Source organism: Castanea sativa, chromosome 11 (assembly GCF_040712315.1).
Source record: "Castanea sativa cultivar Marrone di Chiusa Pesio chromosome 11, ASM4071231v1".
Taxonomy (NCBI): domain Eukaryota; kingdom Viridiplantae; phylum Streptophyta; class Magnoliopsida; order Fagales; family Fagaceae; genus Castanea; species Castanea sativa.
Window position 1 is genome coordinate 60660631 of NC_134023.1, and position 22161 is coordinate 60682791.

Below are 22161 nucleotides of genomic sequence, written 5' to 3' on the forward strand. Positions count from 1 at the left end.
TTATATAGTAGGAGAAGTAGATTAGAAACCCTAATCCTTAATGGGCTTGAACTGCTGTTTGGGCTTAATTAAAATTCTACAGATACGACTTTCAATCGGTTGAGCCTGTCTTTCGATTGGTCGAACTAGGCAGATTCTGAAATCTTCTTTCTGCAGCTTATATGTTCTTGTGTGTTCACGATTTGCCAATTTTTCTAAACTTTTTAAAACCTAACACTATGCAATGTTTTCAGTGCATGCTTCGATATATAAGCGAGTGACGTTAAAGAATATAGGATATATATGATTTTTTTAACATGTACCCTGAGGATACACAATAATATACAATTTTTGAAAAAAATCTTATAGGAAATTGAAAAAATTTTGACAATTTTTTTTAATTTCAGATAAAATTTTTCCAATAAGGAATTTATTAATGTACAAGTAGATCCTTGCTAAAGGACATTAATTGCTGCACAAGCAGATCCCTGCTAAAGTACCCAAATGCCCGCTGAGAGAATCTATAAAAGGACCCAAAATCCAATTGAGAATGACAATAGTCCAAGTTCTTTATCTTTGCACCATCTTTCATAGAGAGCTAGCACAGTAGTCGGTAACATCAGAAAATGATAGATAATGGCCTTGAAGATACCAAGCAGCTCTTCATCCCTAGAAAACAGTCCAAAGATGGATGGAATGCAGCCATTTTCATCATTTGTAAGCCAAGATAATCAATTTAATTCTTCCTCTTAATTAAGTAGCTAATCCCAAAACTTCCATTTGATGCTACTTGGTTATTGATTCTTTTTCCTTGGTTTTGCAGTTGTTGAAGTGGCAGAGCGATTCACATTCTGTGGCTTGGCTAGTAACCTCATCGTGTACCTCACAGATGAACTCCATGAGCCCACCTCCACAGCAGCTAAGAATGTAAACACTTGGATTGGTGTATCTTGTGTATTCCCCATAGTTGGAGCCTTCATAGCCGACTCTTATCTCGGTCGCTTCGACACCATCCTTGTGGCCTCCATCATTTATTGCACAGTAAGTTCTTCATCTTTAACCTTTTCTTTTCCCTTGATTAAGCTCTATGGGCCAAATTTCTTGCTCTTCTTCCTAGATATGATAATATTGTTTGGGAAAATACCCTCGTTCAACTTGTAAATTATAGCAATATGATTATGTTTACCTTCACTCAGGTCTGTTTCGTTTGTTCACGTTTGTGTCTGCGTTTGGTTTGTTCTGCGTTTTCGGCTTTTTTTTTTTTAGTTCTGTACTTTTTGCACTGTTCATGTGCATTCAGCTTATCTACCGTAACCTTTGGGTGAACAGTAATTTAAAAATAATTTTTTTTAATATTTATTTTTAATTTTTAATTTTCAATCTTAAAAAAATAAATAATATCTAAATGCGCAAAAAAAAAAAAAAAAAAAAAAAACTTTGCTGCAATAGTTACCACACATACAAACTCACAGTCTCATTCAAGCAACATTTACCACCTGTAGAATTTTATTTGTTTTTAAGTCACACACGTCTACAGTGAGGTGCAATTGGTACTAAAAACTCATTTGGCTGCATGCGCACTGTGTCTTTTGCCCGTTCAAAACAATGGAGGCTGAGGCGTCCATTGTATACACATACACGTGTATGCATGCACGTTGGTTTCAAACCGACTTGATAAGTTCAAATGAGCCATCCAATTGGAGATACATATGCATGAGTAATTTGCAGGAAAGAAAGAGAAAGAGACACATGTAAATGTCATAACAAAAAATAATAAAGTAGAGATGGAAAAGCGAGCCACTCGTTACATAGTAGGGGTGGCAAAATTTGACACGACCCGCGAACCCGACACGACACGACACGAAATTAGCAGGTTATGGGTTGAGGCTTAACGGGTTCGTGTCATATTCGGGTTGACACGACTAACCCGTTTAATAAATGGGTTGGGTTAGGGTTGAACACATAGAACCTGTTTGACCCGTCTGACCCGTTTAATTAAATGATATTTTACCAATATACCCTTCAAACTCTAGGTATATAAACTTATTAGTTGTTGTGATTTATTTTCTTTGACATATTGTGATTGATTATTTGTGATATTGGGATATGCTTTAACTTTGAATGATTATTTGTGATGCAGTTCTTTCGTTAGTTCTAAATTTTATATTAAAAATATTTATTTGTTTGTTTTTTCATTAATTTTTATTTTTCATTTTGATAAAATCTAATAAACAGGTCGACACGACTGACCCGTTTAATAAATGGGTCGTGTTAGGGTTGAGAAATCTTGACCCGTTTAATAAACAGGTCGGGTTAGTGTTGACCTATGTAGTCGAATACTCATGACTTGACACGACACGAACCCGACACGCGAACACGAATTGCCACCCCTATTACATAGTATCTAGAAATCTCTATTGTACTCATAATAAAAAATTATATATATATATATATATATTATCTTACATTAATTACACTATTTTTACATTAAATATAATATAATATAATATAGGGTCATGTTAATGAGGGTCCTAAGGGCATTAGTTAACAATTTATTATAAAAAAGTTGACACCACTTTTATGAAAAATGAAAAAAACTATTAAAACATTAATTGTTTTTTTCCCATAAAAATTTTCTTCAAATGGATTATTAACATCTGCCCTAAAGACATTCGTTAGCATTTTCCTATAATATAATATAATATATTATTTTACATTAATTACATTGTTCTTGATTCTCCCCAAAAAAAAAAAAAATACTGTTCTTCATTCACAACCACATGAAAATTTATCTATTGTTTTAAAAATAACAAATCATTATGAGGTTTTGAAAACTAAAAAATTAATTAAAACTCAATCCATTTAAATAGAATGAAATTGATTTTGAAGTTTGATATTAATTACGAGTTTAATTTGTTGCTTTTTGGTATCTCAAGATTAATTTATTCTTTCAAAAGTATAAAGTTTATGTTCTCACTTTATAACATTTTAGGGTTTAATTTGTTTTGAAACTTTATAGTTGAATTTTTTACACACCAAATTTAGGATTTAAAATTTAATTTTTTCAAAATTAATTATAATTTCTTGTTTTATAACTAATAAGGAGATATATTGTTATAAGTATAATAAAATAAAAATAATGTTAGTGGTAGAACCATATTAAATAAATGTTATACTAATCACACCTTACAATCTTAACAAAATGCAAAAAAGTTATGCATTTTTTTTTTTGTCTTAAAAATTCATCCAAAAAGCCTAATGTCTTGAAACTCAGTGACATTTTTTACTTTCCTAGATTAATAGAACCAATATTCAAATTATTCCCTCACCCCTTATATTATTGTTTTAAAAAAAATTCATCTAAAAGAGAAATACAATTGTCTTAAGAACAAATGTTAAGGAATAATAACTATTCAATTATGAATCACAATGTACACTTTCAAAAAATAAAATACTTGCATCTTAATAATTTATTGGTGTACAAGCATAAATTCATTGAGTTTATATGTTTTTTTGGCAAATACACGGTAATTAATGTTAGAGGATTTTTCTCTCTAATATTTTTTTGTCTAAATATGAAATTTGATGATTAAGGTAGCTATTAATTGTCATTTAATACAATCACATTTGCATATGGAACTAAATATTTTACTATTCGGCATTAATTATTATTGTGTTTGTATATGAAACTATATATGTGTTTAGTAATCTTATAGTGCCACCGCACACCCTTGGTGCAATGGTCACTCCACAGTTATAAATGCTTGTGGAGTGTGGGGGGGTAAGGGCTGGGGTTCAAGTCTCCAGGAGAGAGCTTCACACACATATACACTTAGATTATGCTAGAGTAGAAATTCTATCTTGTATATAAAAAAAAAAAAGTAATCTTATAGTTCATTATAATGGTAAATATTTAATTATCTAGACCATCTCATTTAAACCTAAAATATGTAATTTTTGACCTTTTTTTTTTTTTTTTTTCATTTATGTCTCTGGGAATGGTTTTGCTAACCCTATCAGTCGCGATAGTACCTTTGCATTATCAAAAACTTTTGTTTTTCGTAGCACTGTACATATTTGGCGAAGGTGGACATAAGCCTTGTGCGCAAACCTTTGCAGCAGACCAGTTTGACCACAACTTGCTTGAGGAAACGAAGGCCAAGAGCTCATTCTTCAATTGGTGGTTCTTCGGAATAACGGTTGGCTCCACTTTGGTCGTACTGGTGGCAGTATACATAGAGGTAAAAAGAAAAATTCTCATATCATTTTTAAATTTTCTTATCTTACTTGAATTTTTATATGTACATTTATAAAGGTAATCATAGTTTTATGTGTTAGTTTAGTCTCTAACTACAACCGTTGACAAGTTTTTCCTAATGGAGTAAATCAAAAGTCATAAACTTAAAAGAGAAAAGCCAAAGACATAATTTTTGTCTCAACTTTTTTTTGCCATTGCTAGTATAGTCTATTGTGATTAGACTAACATTATTTCCACTGAATTTAACATCACTCAATAATAATGACAACAGCAAAGAGTTAGTTCCAAAACTTTGTGATAGAGTATAGGTCATCATATATTGATCGAGATCGTTCACATTTATTTTCTTCGCTATTTTATCTTATCCATTATCTAAAATTTTATTTATTTATTATAATTATGCCTAGGGTTGGAATCAAAATTTTCACCAAGGGATCAAAGAAAAGGTATAGATGAATCTAAACAATAAGTCTAGAGTTGAAGATTCTTATTTGGTATTTGATATTTGATATGTATATAATTTTGAGGGATTCACCAGTGAAAAATAGCCTTGTTTGTAAAGGTTTGAGCCAATTTCACATTTTTTTTTTCACTACTTGTAATAATTATTGCATATTTCCACATTTTGTGAACTATTCTAAATGTGAAGAATTAAATAGAGTAATTACTTACTAATTAACATGCATGACATGCTTGGCTTCCCTATTATTCTTGAGTATATGATTTTTTTCTCTCTCTTTTTCTGATTTGTCCTCAAAATAAGTTCAAATTAGTGTTCAATTATGAAAAATTTCATGTTGCAAAATCTTTACAATTTGATACACAGGACAACATTAGTTGGGCAGCGGGCTTTGGAACCTTGACATTAACAATGGGCGTGTCACTGGCAATATTTCTTTCGGGAATTAAGAAGTATAGGAAGCAGGGTCCCTTAGGAAGCCCATTCACCATGGTGGTGCAAGTGCTTGTGGCGGCATCACGCAAGTGGCACGCAGATGAAAAGCATGGCGTCTTGGGTGTTTGTCTTGGAGATGAGATAACTAATGTCCACCTGGAGGCTCAACCAACATTGACTCGAGCTTTGGCTCATACTAATCAGTTTAGGTATGTGCCAAGTCTAAAATCAATCCACCATTTCATTAGTGAGTTGATCTTGACCTCATTACTACCAAGGTTGTTAGGGTCTTACGGACATACACGACAACCATGTTTGATTCTTTTTATGTTTATTAATAAGTTATATGCATATATTTAGTGGTTCTTGAATCCATGACTTCATCTTCTATTTTGTTATTATAGGTAGAGGACGTTAGTTAAACTATAGTTCATAGGCTGTTTGAATCTTTGATCCTCATTTTAATAGTGAGAACATTGTTTGTTTTACCTAACTCACAAATGGGAGTAGGAGACTAAATTTTACAACAAATCTTACCTATGGCATATACTCCGTAAATGTAACACTTGAGTTGGCTTTAGAATGTGAGCACAAGACGTTAATTCAGAAATCAACTCTAAATTTTCTTGGTGCAGAGGCGTGGGTTGCATAGTGGGAGAAATTGACTCCAGAATTAGCTAGTGGGGACTATTTTGATGAGGGTGCCATCAACTTTTAGCCATTAGTTCTTTTGAGCAGGCAATGCAAAATTACACATGAGATATACTGGGATCTCATCATTACATAGTCCTAGTGAAGAAAAATAATGATGTGCGTTGACTGGGTAGCAAATAAAGTGATGCTTGAAATATTACAAGTTTAACTACATAAGTTTTATAAACTAATATATCAACTTTTTTTAAAGAGAGTTTTAACCTATGGCGTTCGTTCTTGATGATAGCTCTTTATCATTAGACCAAGACACTAATCAGTTTTTGGTGTCGGCAGAAATTGAGTCCCAGATCTTTTATACAACAATTATAGATTTTATTAATTGAGCTAACTAGAACCCACACTAATATATCAACTGATATATAAAAAAAGTAATTAAGAAATTTATTCATTATATTGTTAAGATTATATCAATCACATTAATTTATTGGCATGTCGATATATGAAAGTTTTTCTAGTAATATTAGCACTAACTTGGCATTTTCCTAATCAATAATAACCACAATAATAATTCTTGAAAAATGCAGAACTCATATTTATAATTATCCGGAAGATACTGTAGAGAAATTTTGGTTTATGTCTATTGTTTTAGTGTACTGGATTTGAAACATATTCGAGATATGTTAAAAAATTTGGAGACTTTTGCTAACGATGTAATGGGGTTTGTTATCCCTAGACTTTGTGCCAGTTGCTTAGCGTGTCTGTGATACTGTGAGTGTTTTGGAGAGAGGGCTAGAGCAAAATTACATAAAGTTGGTTTCAAAGCATTCTTGCTCATGTGTCAAGTTATAATGAATATTAGGCTATTAATTCTTAAAAAACGTATTATGTTCATAATGTAATTCTTTGTTAGTCATGCTTGCCAAATGGTTGAACTAATTATTTGAAAATTGAAGGTTTTTGGATAAGGCAATGATCATCGATGACATTGATGCATCAAGTGAAAGTCGAAATCCTTGGAGGTTATGCTCACTAAATAAAGTGGAAGAAGTGAAGCTTGTCCTCCGCCTCATCCCCATATGGTTGAGTTCCATAATGTTTGGCGTAGTTGCAACCAATTTTTCAACCTATTTCACCAAGCAAGGTACTACAATGATCCGATCAATTGGACCAAACTTTCAACTTCCAGCAGCATCACTTCAAGCCCTTTTCGGCCTCAATGTCATGATCACTACTGTATTTTATGACCAAGTTTTGGTCCCAATTACAAGATAATTCTCTGGATACCATTCGGGTATTACTTTGCTACAAAGGGTGGGAACCGGTCTATGTATATCATTGCTCACTATGGTAGTGGCAGCTCTAGTAGAGGTCAAAAGGGTTAGCATTGCAAAACAACATGACCTCATGGAAAAGCCTGAAGAAATTGTTCCAATAAGTGTGTGGTGGTTACTTCCACAATACATACTATGTGGTTTGGCCGATGTGTTCACATTAGTTGGACTCCAAGAATTGTTCTATGATCAAATGCTGTAGTCATTGAGAATCTTGGGAGCAGCATTATATCTTAGTGTTATAGGAATTGGAAGCTTCATTAGCAGTGCTATTATATATGTTGTCCAAGTAATCAGCTCAGGCTGCGGTGAGAAATGGCTTGGTAACAATCTCAATCACGCACACCTTAATTACTTCTATTGGATGCTAGCAGGGTTGAGTGCCTTGAATCTGTGTGTTTACATTGGGATTTCTAAGCGTTTTGTGTACAAAAAGGTTTGAAGGGGATGATAATACTTGCATCAAAGTTTTATATATTTTGATACGTATAGCTTGATGGATGAATCTGTTAGTGTTTAATACATATATATTCCGTTTATACTTCTATCAAGGACGTTTCATCCTTAAATTTAGCTATGTTTCTTACTCTTCTTATTCACAATTTTCTTTTTGGTTAATTTATCCTTTTGGTCCCTCAAATTTGTGCTAAGTTTGATTTTGGTCCTTCAAATTTAAAAGTTCAGACTTGGTCCCTCAAATTTTTAAAAGGGAAAAATTGCGTTCCTCATTTATTTTAGTCCCTTTAATATATAGTTGGTTTGATACTTTGATTTAGTCCCTACAAAAATAGTGTGCCCAAATATGAACTTTTAAATTTGAGAAACCAAAGTCAATCTTGTACCAAATTTCAGGGATGAAAAGTATAATTTAACCTTTTATTTTATCATAACTATTACTACATACAAATTCTTATTAAAAATATTCAAATTCTTAAATTCAAAATCTTGTATATATAAAAAAAAAGCAACAAAAACTTTGAGCATGCACAAAGCATGTGTTGAGGACATGAGTGTTAAATTATTTAATGTTTCAACTAACAAGTGATATTAAAGTTGATTTTGATGTGTGGTAAGGTGGCATTGTCATTTTCTTTATTGGAGTAGGAATGGGGTGACAAGAGGTCACTCCGAATTTTAGCTAGAAAGAAAGAAAGAAAAAAAACATATTTTATCTAGCTAGCCATGTTTAACCTACATCTATATCATATATTTTTTTCTTCTTTTTTTGTTTTTATTGAAATTTGGAGTTGAATACCTCATTCAAGAATTATTTTTGATCCAATCTGCAAGAATCTATAAAAAAAAAGGTAAATTCTTTATGATACGATAAATCCAAGTCAATTATTGATAGAGTAAATCTATTTACTAGTCTTGTATTTTTTTTTTTATTGTTTTCCTTTCTACAAAAATGTAATTTAATCTTTCTTCCCAAACTTTTGTCTCATATCTCTTAACTTCTTTTTGACCAACAAATCATACTTCACAAATTTCCTCACCAAAAAATCATCAATCACAAAAGGGGTTTCTTTTAGCAAAAAACCAAAACAAAAGGGGTTTCTTTGAGAGAGAGAGAGAGAGTGATGTTGGAGTGAAAAAAGGTTTTGGTGAGCTCTAGAGCTAGTGTAACTTTTTGAAAATTTGGCTAATGGAAGGGTTTTTTATTTTGGGTGGGTTAACTAAACGTTGATTTGAAAAGGCCATTTACATAGCCTAATAACCAAATGCGAATATGCTCTAAGAGTCAAAGGTATTTGACTTGCCAGAGGGTGAGTAAAGTAACTGGTCGACAGTGTCTATGCAAGAGATGTTGCTATCAAGAAAAGAAAATAAACAAAAAAAATCAAATGAAAGAAACATTTCTATTGAGGATATCAAAATTAATTCAAAGTGTTCTTTTGTGTGTAGGACGCGGAAAAGTTGTGGTGTCCACCAAAGATCCTATCCCATAGTCAAGGGTGACCCACTTGGATTTGGTTGAGTAGCCACATACATACATATATAATCAAAATCCACTTCATAGCTTTTCTTTTTGATCCACTTCATAGCTCATGATATGAATTCCTCACATTCTTTTGTTATCTGCAATCTTTTCGTCCATTAATAGCAGTAAAAAGGAGTAAAATAAACAAGCATATATATATATGGCCATGAAATTTTAAATACCCTTTGTTATTTTACATATCAAAAAGAAAAATCTTCAAGCACTTCAAATCTTCAATCCTTTAAAGACAAGAAAAGCTACGGATAAGAATCATAAAATGCTTTTTGAAATGATGCTCTAGCCATCTACCATTTTCTTGGCTATACTGCATGGCTAGAATGACTCCAATGTTACACACATAAATGATTAGAGGCACATCCTGAGAGATCACTTTCATATAGTAACACACCAATATGCCAAATTCTATGGTGGAGAGCATTTGAAGCATGAATATATAGTACTGTGACAGTGTCAGGAGTGGCTGATGATCATTTCTATCTTCAAGAAATTGTCACTTGGCTACTTGGCTTTGACAAGACAAAGTTTCCATAATGCCTTCTTTTAAGTTTTATCTTCATCCATTATATTCATGACTAGCATTTTGTCAACGCCCTTGCATGTGAGCACGATTTGATTATATATATATTCTAGAAGTAGAAGATATTGTTATGAAGAGACAGAGTTTAAAATAACATCATAATAAGATGTTTCTAAAAAATGATGAAGATCCCTCTATCCAAAACTTTCTTACTATAGTATTAATATCCTATGCATTTCCCATCGCAAAAAAAAAAAAAAAAAACCTGTTCATTTTGGTCCAGTGTATGGGTGGCAGTGTTGGCTTCTTTGTGGGCAAAGCTATAAGAACAGAAACTTTCTAAGAAAGCTTGGATATATTCTAGAGCCAATTTTGACAAAGTTTAGATATCTTTGGGCAAAGCTTAGATATCTTCTTATTTGCAATTGTTTAACTATGTTCAATTGTAAGTGTATGGGTGTATTTAAGGTCAAAAGTTGTTGTTCATTGTGTGGTTTCGAAGATTTTGATCAAGTGAAAAGATAAGATTGGTCAACCAAAACTAGTGCTTGGACATAAAATTTCGGTAGAAACTCGCGAAATGTTCGGTCGAGCGAATCCTTATCATGAAACATTTGAGATTGGTTTCCATGACTGTTTTGTAGCTACTCAACCCTAAAACCCTACAAGTATTTAATTAGAAACTTTGCCCTACATATCAAGGAAGATGACCACACAAGATAGAACAAAATCTAGAGAGAGCGCTTTTTTATTTTTGTGTCTTTCACTCTGTCTCATTGAATATCTTTGAGAAGTTTATTATTCCGAACACATGGATCACCATAATTGTGCTAGACTTGATGTTGAAACCACATACAGCAACAAATATTAAAGGATTAATACATAGAACAGCTTTTTCATATATTATTGATAAGGATATCATTGGGGTTCTTGGAAGTTTCTTATGCATTTGCTCTATTGATTTTTAGGCCTTGGAGTGGTCGAGCTAGAGATCGGTTTTTAGTCAACAAATTGACTTGAGACAATAAGTAACTTCAAGGATCATACACTTAGATGACTACATGTATAGAAAATCATATGAGTATCGTTTGTAGCACAACAACCTTCAATAATAGACTTGTTGAGTTCGGCTTTGCTTAGGAATGTCGAGGACTATGCACTTAGGATGACTACATGTATAGAAAGTCGTGTGAATATTGTTTGTATCACAACAACCTTCAATAATAGACTAATGAGTTGGGTTTTGCTTAAAAATGTTTTTACTTTTTACTGTTTTGACTTTTGACTTTTCACCCTTTGAACAAATACGGTTTCTATGTGAGTTTGTTTGTTCATTACTTTTTTGAATGTGTTTATCTATGTTTATTTTTGTGCTTAAATATTGATTAATTAACTATGAAATGACTAATTGAAAAATCCATTAAAATTGGTAGCAAAGTCGTTATAGGGGTCTAAACATAACTCTCTTTATTAACCATTGTAACCCAAAATATTTCTCCTTGAATCCCCTTCAAAGCACACCTCCTAAATGCCAATCTCAATGGCACAGTTAACACTTTAAAAATTGAGGCAATTGTGTAAGGCCTCCAAAATCCAAATAAAAGGAGGCCTAATAATTTTTTTTCTATAGTGCAATACTGCATTTATTTAGCACTTAAAATTAAATATGTCGCACTATTAATGTCTAGCTAAAAATTGAAGTGGTCTATGTACATTTTTCGCTCTCCCACATAAGTGTTTCATTGTCTTAAAAAAGTCTTTCCACTTTTTCGTCAAACATCTCTTCTCTCTCTTGCTCTCTCAAAATAGGATAAAGTTTCTCTACAACCTAATTGGTAGGAAATCTTTCCAAACTATGATGTGTAAACAAAAAAGATTGACACTTGTCTTGACCTAACTAAAGCTCAAATTTAAGAAATAAACCCCCGTTAACCCAAACGTTAGACTACTTTTACATATCTTTTTCTATTAAAAAAAAATTCCATTTTCCAACGTCATCACCTAAACGTTCAGTCCATCTCTCTGTCTATCTCTTCCGTTCAGCTCAAATCCCTTCTCTATCACTCCTTTGTTCTAGATCCTTTCTCAAACTCTACTAATTCACACATCACAATTTAATGCCCACCCACAAACTATTACAAAATTTATGAAAATCCACATACTACTATAGCATGAGTTTGAACTTTGAATCATTCCCCTAGTTCGCTCTTAGTTATGCAGTTATTGGGAGTATTGGTGTATCGTTCCTACTTTAACATATGTCTGTAATAGCTTTTTGGGGTACTAATATATAGAACAAGTACCAATTATTATGGGTTATTGTTTGATTTTTCAAAGGATGTAAATGAACTAATATTTAGAACAAGAACAATTAGGCAAAGGTTACAAAATGGTAACACACAGAAATCAAGGTAACAAGATAATAAAAAAGTCTCACTATAAGCCTCTAACAAATTAAAGATTCTTTTATATTTTAGATCAAAAGAAGGTTAAGGAAGGATACTGGGAGGAGGATTTGATAGTGGAGTTTGGGCTGCCAGCCAACCTTTGTACAGGATTTGGCAGTATTATGGATGGGTGGGACCGGCGGAGACAAGGGAGGGTTGGACAGACCAACAAAAAGACAAGGGAGGGATTAAGTGGAGGCTGGAACGAGATTGCCATGAGGGGTGAGTTTGGAGCTTTGGCTACTGGACTAGAGAAAATTTAGGGGAGAGAGAGAGGGGATGGTTCAGGTCTGACTGGTCTATAGAAGAGGAGAAAAGAGTGCTCTAACATTTGGGGTTAACGGCGTTATATTTGAATTTGAGCATCAGTTAGGCTAGGACACGTGTCACTCTCTAATGTTGACACGTTGTAGTTTTCGGAGAGTTCCTCCAATTTAGTTTCTAGAAAAACTTTCTCCCACAAAATATAACTCTTGCAACTAGTCACCAATCACCATCAAACCACACATACTTTTTCTCTTTCTAAAAGCATTTTTTAATAATCAATCACCAACAAACTAATCTTTTTTCTCCCTTATCCTTAAACTTATTCTCATGAATTACCTTTAGGATAAATATGTATATATTATTTTTATATAGCACTTTGGGGGACATGATTGTGTAGTTATAACATTTAGAAACACCATTTACCCAAAAAATTTAAGCCAATAGATTTAGGTTCGAACTACTCATTTTTATCATTATTATTTAATATAAAATTTAACTATTTAACTAATCACATCACTCATGTTTGTTGGAGAAATTTCCAAACCAGACTAAAAGTATATTCCTCCAACTCCTGTGGCCTATTCTACTATCTGATCAAAATATCTGGATCCATTTAGAGACTTACTAGTGTAGTCTCAATGTGAAAGAATAATTGGGAAAACAACTCCCTCAGGAAACCATAACAAAGAGGTCATTGAGAGAGAGAGAGAGAGAGAGAGAGAGAGAGAGGGAGGTATACAAATACATTAGAAACAGATTTAAGGTTAGTGAATGGTATAAGAACTTTTTGAGGGACCTATAGAAAATTAAAACAAAAATAAAAAAAGTTCAAAGATTTCCTAAAGTAAAGTTCCGCATTCGTAATTTTTAAGCAAGAATATTAAATAAAGTTGAATAGTATAATCGTACTTTAGATTCTGACGTTCATTTTTTAAGAACATAATTTAAAATACCCATTGGTATTATTTGGTGGTTGCAATAGGTTGACTTGTGTTCAAAAGTATAATTTTTGACAACAAATTTAGTTGTAGCCTAATTTCACATATTATCTTTTTATTAGATGTGAATTTTTACAAATTTACCATTAGATTATATATTTTTTTTATATCTTCTATGCTTGCAAAATTTTCAAAAGATCAAACTTCAATAATTGTGTCATCAATTAATTGTTTAAATTCCAAAATTTTTTAAGGTAAAATTATACATAAAAAAGTTTATGAATCAAATAATTAATAAAATCTTATTGACACTATATAGTTGAGAAAATGTTGTGATAAGTTGTTAGTGGTTCTAATTTGAATTCACTACTGAAATTATTGTTTGTCCACCGATAACAACTTACTACTTAAGAATATTTATTGTGAAAATAATGTGAATAGTTTTTCACAAATACACTTTCGTGTTCTACACTTTACAATTAAAGTACTTGACATTTACATCTAAGTACAACTTACCATTTAAGTACATGACATATACACGTTCATGTTTTAAGTTACATGCCACCTATTATGGTAAGTTCTCAATCTCTCTTTTTCTATAATAGATATTTTTTCATTTTTATTTGAATAATACTAGGATACTAATTATTTTACAAATTATTGATGTGGTGAGTGATTATTGGTAAATAAAAAAATGATATTAATAGTAAGCCTAAATTAAAAAAAATAAAAGATTAATCATATCAACATTTTATAAAAGTATTGTAAAATAGTTTGTATATGTAACATTACTTTTTCTAATTTTCCAGAAACTGGCATGCATTGGGACAATGAATATCAGTGTGATCATTGACTCCAATATTATCAGAAAATTACTTAAAGGACCTATGTAAATGTTCTAGAAGAGGGTGAATTTCATGCATATAAAAAAAGGACTCCAATCGTCTAAAGAGCACCATCAAACCTTTTCTTATATCAAATTCCAATCCTTTACACCAACCTTGAATTGATAACTCTTGTTAGAACTAGTCATGACTCATAATAGCCATAAAGATACCAAGAAGCAGGTCTCTGCACAACAAAAGCCATCAAGGGGAGGTTGGAACGCAGCCATATTCATCATTTGTAAGACTACCTCTTGATCTCTGATCAGCTTCATCTTTATCTTTGATCAAACTCCATTAATTTTCACTTTTTATTTTGCTTGCAGTCGTTGAACTAGCAGAGAGATTTGCGTTCTTTGGATTGGGTGCAAACCTCATCACATACCTCACAAATGTTCTCAACCAGCCTATATCCACAGCGGCTAAGAATGTCAACACTTGGGCTGGCGTATCCTATCTCTTCCCTTTGTTTGGAGCCTTTGTTGCTGATTCCTTCCTGGGTCGGTTCAAAACAATCCTTTTGGCTTCTGTTATTTATTTTATGGTAAGTTATATGCGAGTAAAAAATATACAAATATTAAACGTGAATTAAACTATCTTCATTTCATTTGAAATAGAGAGGATCTATACTGAATTATTCGGATCAAAATGTATTAAAAAAATTACACTACAACTTTTGAATTTGTAGTCTAATCCTTTGCATACGCATGTACATGTACATACACACATATATAGATGTTAATTCAACAAAAAAACGCACACATATATATAGATGTTAATTCAACAAAAAAAGACCTTGGGTACGTATATATCAATTTTTTTTCTATGCTTTTAGATATTACCCTAGTCAGATTTCATTTTGTGTTTATGTTTCTAAATCTTGTGTTAATGGCTTTTTACGTGATGATAGGGAATGGTTTTGTTAACACTGTCGGTCTCAGTAATTCCCTTGGATTATCGTAAAGCGATATTCTTTGTAGCACTTTACATATTATCGGTCGGGGAAGGTGGGCACAAGCCATGTGTGCAAACCTTTGCAGCAGACCAATTTGATGAGGACTCACTTGAGGACATGAAGGTCAAGAGCTCATTTTTTAACTGGTGGTTCTTGGGAATAGTGGCTGGCTCATCCTCTGCCATTTTGGCAGTAATATACGTGGAGGTAAAAATTTGTGGAAAATGCTATACATATTTTATTATAAAAAATTTACAAAATTATGTGGCAATAAATGTTATTACTTCTACTTTCACAAAAAATAAAAAAGAGAAAATGATAAAATTAATACAAATTTTACTTTATAAGAAAAATGTAGTAAAATTTTGTAGTACTCTTTTATCATCACTCAAATTCGTTAAATTATTTGGTGAATTTATGAAAAAATTCTGATAAAAGTGGTAATATTAATTGATGTAACTTTGTTCGGGATTTTTTATGAATCAAACTAAAAAAGTTTGGATAATTATTTAATTGTTTTGTTTTATTATGAAGATTTGTAAATGTTTTGATTGCTTTTTATGGAAAAGAAGAAAGTGAGTAGCATCTAAACTTTTGGACCATCTACTCAGTGGCAAAAAGGTGAATCTCACTTATAATGAGTCATGAGTCATGACTATGATGTATATTAGAGTTTTATGAGGGGTTATGATAACGGTTTTAGAAATAGGATCGGAGACAAAGGCAAAAGCAGATTTGTCTCCGGTTTTCCGGTTTTTGACCGGCTTTGAACATCTTTACTAGGCTGGACTTATAATGGATAGATGATCCTATAATTAATGCTAAGTACACAATTTTTCAAATTTATTCACATGAAAAGTCTAGGATTTATTAAAGTAATGGTTAAATAAATAAATACTTCTTTTTGTAACAATTTGAACTTTTAGGATAAATGAGAAAATTTTAAGGTTAGTGATAATTTATCAAAATTTAACTCATTCTATTTTTCATTTTCTTAATATATAGCCATATGTGTAACTTACAACTTTGCTACATCTTTTTATTTTATTTTTTCGAATCCTCAATGGGCTACACTTGCAAATTAAATTTTCTAATTATATATTATGCTTTCAGGATACTATTGGCTGGGCTACAGGAATTGGGATGTTGGCAATAGCATTGGCAGTGTCATTAACAATGTTCTTGATAGGAATCAAGAGGTACCGTAAGCAAGGTCCCCTCGGGAGCCCATTAACTACAGTGGCACAGGTACTCGTGGCGGCCGCGAGGAAGTGGCGCGTGGCTGAAAAAAGCGGCAGTTACAGTGTTTATCATGGAGATGTGCTCCATGCAGTGGGTCAACCTAAGACTCGGACTTTGACCCATACAAATCAGCTGAGGTATGTGTCTCTTTCAATTCTAAATTTCTAATGGGTGCACGTACTCATGTAATGCTCTGTAATGATACATACCCAAGACTAAAAAATGACAAAGCCTATCAAGATTGAATCTAGCAACTTTTAGTGGTCACAATCTGATAGGATATTTAACTATTGTTTAGTTTCTATGTTACCCCTATATTGTTATCTCTATTATCAACAATGTTTTATATATGTTAGACTAGAGAAAACATCTGTACCTATATTTTATTATCCACTTACTTGGACAGTCACTCAAAACACCATGATATTATTGACAAACTTATTCCCACGGCTGTTGATCCCTGGGCTTGGCTTGAAGTCTTTAACTTGTCATGATTAACATTCAATTAGGAAAGTTGATTGTTAATGATTCTTTGGCCCATTCATGATAGACTCGTAACTTTTTTTTTTTTTTTTTTTTTGAGTGTGTGTAAAATAGTTTAAGGTTTTAATTTTGTTAAATTTTTATTGGCTCAATATTTGGGGCCTTTTTGAACATGGTAAAAGAATGCAAAAGGCTCATATTTTTTTTTTCTTTTTAAAAACTCAATTCATCCTACAATTTTGGGCCTTTTGTTTATTTAATTGGGGTCTTAAAACCTTTAAAAAATTATTGGAACAAGTGTGGGCTTAAGGCCTAGATCTTGAACTGACTATGAGGAAGTCTAGACTCACGTGTAAAGGACAGTTTAAAAATAATTATTGATAAAATGATTAAATGCACATATAGTATTGCTTATTTTGGTACTTAATTAGAATTGAAGGTTCATGTTTTTGATTTCTAATTTTCTTTAAGAGAGGATTTGTCTTATAAGCAAGTTACAAATTGCAGATGTTTGGACAAAGCAATGATTATTGACAGCCTCGATGCCATGAGAACAATCCGGGATCCTTGGAGGCTATGCTCTTTAAATCAAGTGGAAGAAGTGAAGCTTGTTCTACGCCTTTTCCCCATATGGTTGAGTTGCTTAATGTTCCCCATAATCATGTCCCAAATCAATACCTACTTTACAAAGCAAGGTAGTACAATGCATCGAGCCATTACACCCCATTTTACCATTCCCCCAGCTTCACTTCAAGCCCTTGTTGGCCTCACAATCCTATTCAATATTCCCCTCTATGACCGAGTTTTTGTCCACATTACTAGAAAATTCACGGGACGCCCATCTGGCATAACTGTGCTACAAAGGATAGGCATTGGTCTATTTCTCTCAATATTCGTCATGGTTGTGTCTGCTCTAGTAGAGGCCAAAAGGATCAATATTGCAGAAGAGTATAACCTACTGGACCACCCTAAAGCAATTGTACCAATGAAAGTGTGGTGGCTACTACCGCAGTATATAATTGCTGGTTTGGCTGATATATTCACATTTGTTGGGCTCCAAGAACTGTTTTATGCTCAAATGCCAGAGGCAATGAGAAGCTTAGGAGCAGCACTATACCTTAGTGTTACAGGAGTAGGAAATTTCATTTGCAGTGCAATAATTTCTATGGTTCAAACAATCAGTTCAAGGTATGGTGAAGAATGGCTTGGTGACAATATCAATCGTGCGCATCTGGATTACTTCTATTGGGTGCTGGCTGGGTTAAGTTCTTTGAATTTTTGTGTTTATGTATGGATTGCTAAGGGTTTTGTGTACAAAAAAGTTGAAGAGGATGATGTTCCAGGAGAAAAGGAGTTGGGAGCCATCAATGGGTACGTGGATGGGGAGATAATATGAGAGTACCTCATGGCCATGTAGGCCATAACGTGTATCTTTGGTTGTTGATGTTGTATATCCAATTCCAAACCAACTACTATCGCTTTAAAATGCATGTTTTATATAAATGTAGTAATTGGTTTATGTTTAATCTCGTTTATCGAAAAAGAAAAGAGGTTTATGTTTTAGTCTCTCCCCATCTTTAATGCTTTCTAGTTCCCCTTGACAGTTAACTACTTTTTATTTTATTTTATTTTATTTTGGGGTGTTTCAAAATATGAATAATAATAAAAAAACCAATGATCATAATACTAATACTTTTTAGAGAAAATTAACATTTTGATACCTAATATTTTAAATGCATTAATTTAGTTCTTTATATTTTGTTACTATGTTAAATTAGTCTTTACCATTAAATGAGTCTATAATAACTCGTTTATTTGTTGATGAACTAATATTGAGGAGTCTAGATGAAGATGAAAAGTGATTCAAAAGCTACCATTCCTTAAAAAACAAACAAAATTATATATATATAAACAACCATGCATTTGGCCAATGCATGTATGTTCAATGACCAATATCCAATAGCATCAAGAAATTAAGGCACTAGTTGATCCGGCTTAAAGGACCAAAATAAATGTCCTAAAATTGAGTGAGTTTCATTTCATACATATAAAAGGACCCAATTGCCCATAGAGCACCAAAAACCTTTTTGTTATATATCAATTCCAATTCTTTACAGTTTACACCAACCCTGCAATGATCATAACACTTGTTAGCACTTAGCACCAAGTCACGAATCATAATGGCCATAAAGATACCAATAAGGTCTCTACTAAAAAAAGCCCCCTTTAGAGGTGGTTTTGGAACCGCTACCATATTCATCAGTTGTAAGACCTCTTGCGCTGTGATCATCAGCTTCATCTTCATCATTCAACTCCTTTCAACTTTCACTTTCTTTTGCTTGCAGTCATTAAAGTAGCAGAGCGATTTGCATTCCTAGGCTATCACCACCGCGGCAAAGAATGTCAACACTTCGGTTGGCATATCTTGTCTCTTCCCTTTGTCTGGAGCCTTTGTTGCTGATTCCTTTGTTTGGTGGGTTCAAGGCAATCCTTTTTGTCTTCTATCATTTATTTTATGGTAAGTTACACTCGAGCTTATAACAAATAAACTACTAAGCATGGAATATGATTTTTTTTTTTTTTTTTAATTTCAATTGAAATTGAGATAATTTACCAAGCAACTTATAGTCAACTAGTCGGTCGGCATTTCTTCCTATTTTCAAATGAAACATCCAAAGTTAGATTTGATATGTAGTCACAAGCGATGACATGCACTTGTACATTTAATTTTATCAATAAAGGGGAGGGGGGGGGGGGGGGGAGGGGAGCTTGTGCTCTTAAATCTTTTATTGGGTAGTCAAATGGGCTAGGCATGGCTTAAAATAGGTTGGACATGGGCTTGTATTAAAAAGAGTACAAATTGTTATTCTAATTAAATATATTAATATTAATTTATATAAGTTAAATATATTATACATTTATTTTTTTAGGATTATTGAAATCCAATTTCCTTTTCTTATCAATAAAACTTTCATTAAAAAAAAAAAAAATCCAAAATGCTCAACTACTTCAAAGCTGACATTTACAAATATGTAGACAGTAAAGTGAAGAACCAAAGGCCCAAAACAGTTATTTTTGTTTTATTTGGTCACTTGAAACGAAACTTTATTATTGTAAAGTTGTTATTTACAACTATTTTGTGCTGGCTTCAATTTCGTACCAAATTTGATTATAATTTTATTCAATAATTTTTCCTTGTATTTATGTGGGGTTTTTCTTTATAAGGGTTGTGTGTGAGAGAGTGTGAAGACTCAAGTTTAAAGTAAAGAACAAGTGGATTTCGTGAGAAGCTCACGAGAAGATATCCCGTGAAGTAGTCATGTGTAGAGCATATGACTGGAATGAGAAGAATCATGACAGCCTGGAGTTTTTTCGAGTGTCTTGTGGGTAAGGCCCGAAATACTCGTGAAACATTCTGTTTGGCTATTTTGTCATGTTTGCTTTACCAAGTCTTCACTCACACTATATATACCCTCATTACCTAGATATTGTGAGGATTATTTTTTAGAGAGAAAACCCTAGAAAATACACTTGAGAGTTAGAGATTGTTATACCCACAATCATTTACACATTTCCTTGTAGTTTTCCTCTACTCTTACCTCTCTATCTCTAAATCCATGAGAGGTTGATAGCCCAAACACTTACCACACCCAATTTGAGTGTCAAGTGAGGTTTTGGTGCTGCTGGGAAGCATTGGAAGGAGCCATTCATTGGTGGATGTAATTAGGCTGAATTGCGGGATCTGGGAAAGCTAGAGAAGACAAGGTTCTGAGAAGCCAGTTGGTAGTAGAAGCTTGGAGGGCTCAAGTACATTGGGTAGACTAGGCTTGGAGGGTTTTTTGTTATTTGTGTATTCCAACTTATTCTCTAATGGATTGATTCACCGCTTGGAGGGTGGCAGAGACGTTTTTTGCCGAGTTCTTCAGTTTTCATTTCGATAACACATCGCTGTGTTACCTTGTGTTTGCATCTTTCTTCCCTGCTCTTTAATCTTTCATTTTATTGATAATATTGATTGAATATGGCTTAGAGTAGTTGTATCGGTTGTTTGCGCTCATTTACTCTTATTTTGCACTTAGCTTAAGTTAAAGTAAAAGAAATCTAGCAGTATATTTTATTTAGGGGTCTGAACAAGCTCTTGTGTTTTCACACAAATCCGAGCTTTCAATTACTTTTAAAGTTTTTTTTTTTTGTGAGAAACTTATTAATTCAAAAGTAAAACTAATTAAAAATAAATAAAATCTCAGCAAGTAGTAGATATTATTACCATAATTATTTATACGTAGTTGCACATTGAGAAATTGATCACAGCGGCACAACATCAAGTGCCACTTGGGCTAAATTGATAATGGAGTGTGCTAATTCTGTCTAGTATTCTTTACTGATTAATGGAAGTTCCATTAACCCCTTTAACCCTTATAGAGGATTAAAACATAGGGACCCCATCTCTTCTTATCTCTTCCTTTTGTGTTCAAATATTCTGCCTATTGCTCTAGTAAAGGAAAAGTATAAGAAGAAGATTAAAGGTATCGTTGTTGGAAGAAATGGTCTCTTTTACTCACCTTCTATTTGCAGATGACTCCCTTTTCTTTTTTTAAAATGACAAAAAATCTCTGGTTAACCTTAGGAACACCATCCAATGTTATTGTTCTATTTCAGGACAATGCATCAATTTTGAGAAATCAGACATTTTTTGTCCTCCAAACATACCTTAGGAGATAAAAGATTCCCTTGCTCTCTCCCTCCAAGTTAACTTGGTATAGAACCCTAGTAAGTATCTAGGTATGAACTTCAAACTTAGAGGGAGGAGTGTTACGCCCCAAACCCCAAAGGGTCCAAAGCATGAGAAAGACATCTCAAGTACCTATAATTTTTTTTTCCTTTTTTACAATTCAATCCACATAAATCCTATCAAGTATCAACATTAATAATTATCATAATAATTCCATTGAATATACTCTCAAAGTAAGCTAGAGCTCTAAGCAATAATTACAAGAACCATTGGCCACAAAAGAATAGAGGTCTGAATAAATAATTACATATCAGTAGCTTATCCCATTAGTGGGAATAACGTCACAACCACTATAATATACAAAAGAATGAGTCAAGCCTATTCTAAGATGTACATCATCTAATATCTCCATTTCAAAAGTTTAACTTCCATCAATAGTTAGTCTAACTACTGTTAGCTACCAAAAAAACTGTCTCAAAAGATTGTTGTCTACTTTGAAAAGTTTATAAAATAATGAAATGAGACAGAGCCCAGTAAATAGTATAATTAATGGGGGTGGGGGAAATGCAAGTTTCAT

General features: G+C 32.8%; 1 protein-coding gene and 1 pseudogene across 1 annotated transcript; both read left to right on the forward strand.

Annotated features, from left to right (window-relative positions):
- Positions 1-605: 605 nt before the first annotated feature.
- LOC142616854 (protein NRT1/ PTR FAMILY 5.4-like) lies at positions 606-7559 on the forward strand (annotated as a pseudogene).
- Positions 7560-14245: 6686 nt separating this feature from the next.
- Positions 14246-18355, forward strand: LOC142617744 (protein NRT1/ PTR FAMILY 5.4-like). Its single transcript, XM_075790698.1, has 5 exons — positions 14246-14413; positions 14499-14716; positions 15083-15334; positions 16241-16506; positions 17360-18355. Exons 1-5 carry the CDS (start codon positions 14320-14322, stop codon positions 18246-18248), a joined length of 1719 nt encoding a protein of 572 aa, XP_075646813.1. The 5' UTR covers positions 14246-14319; the 3' UTR covers positions 18249-18355.
- Positions 18356-22161: the final 3806 nt, after the last annotated feature.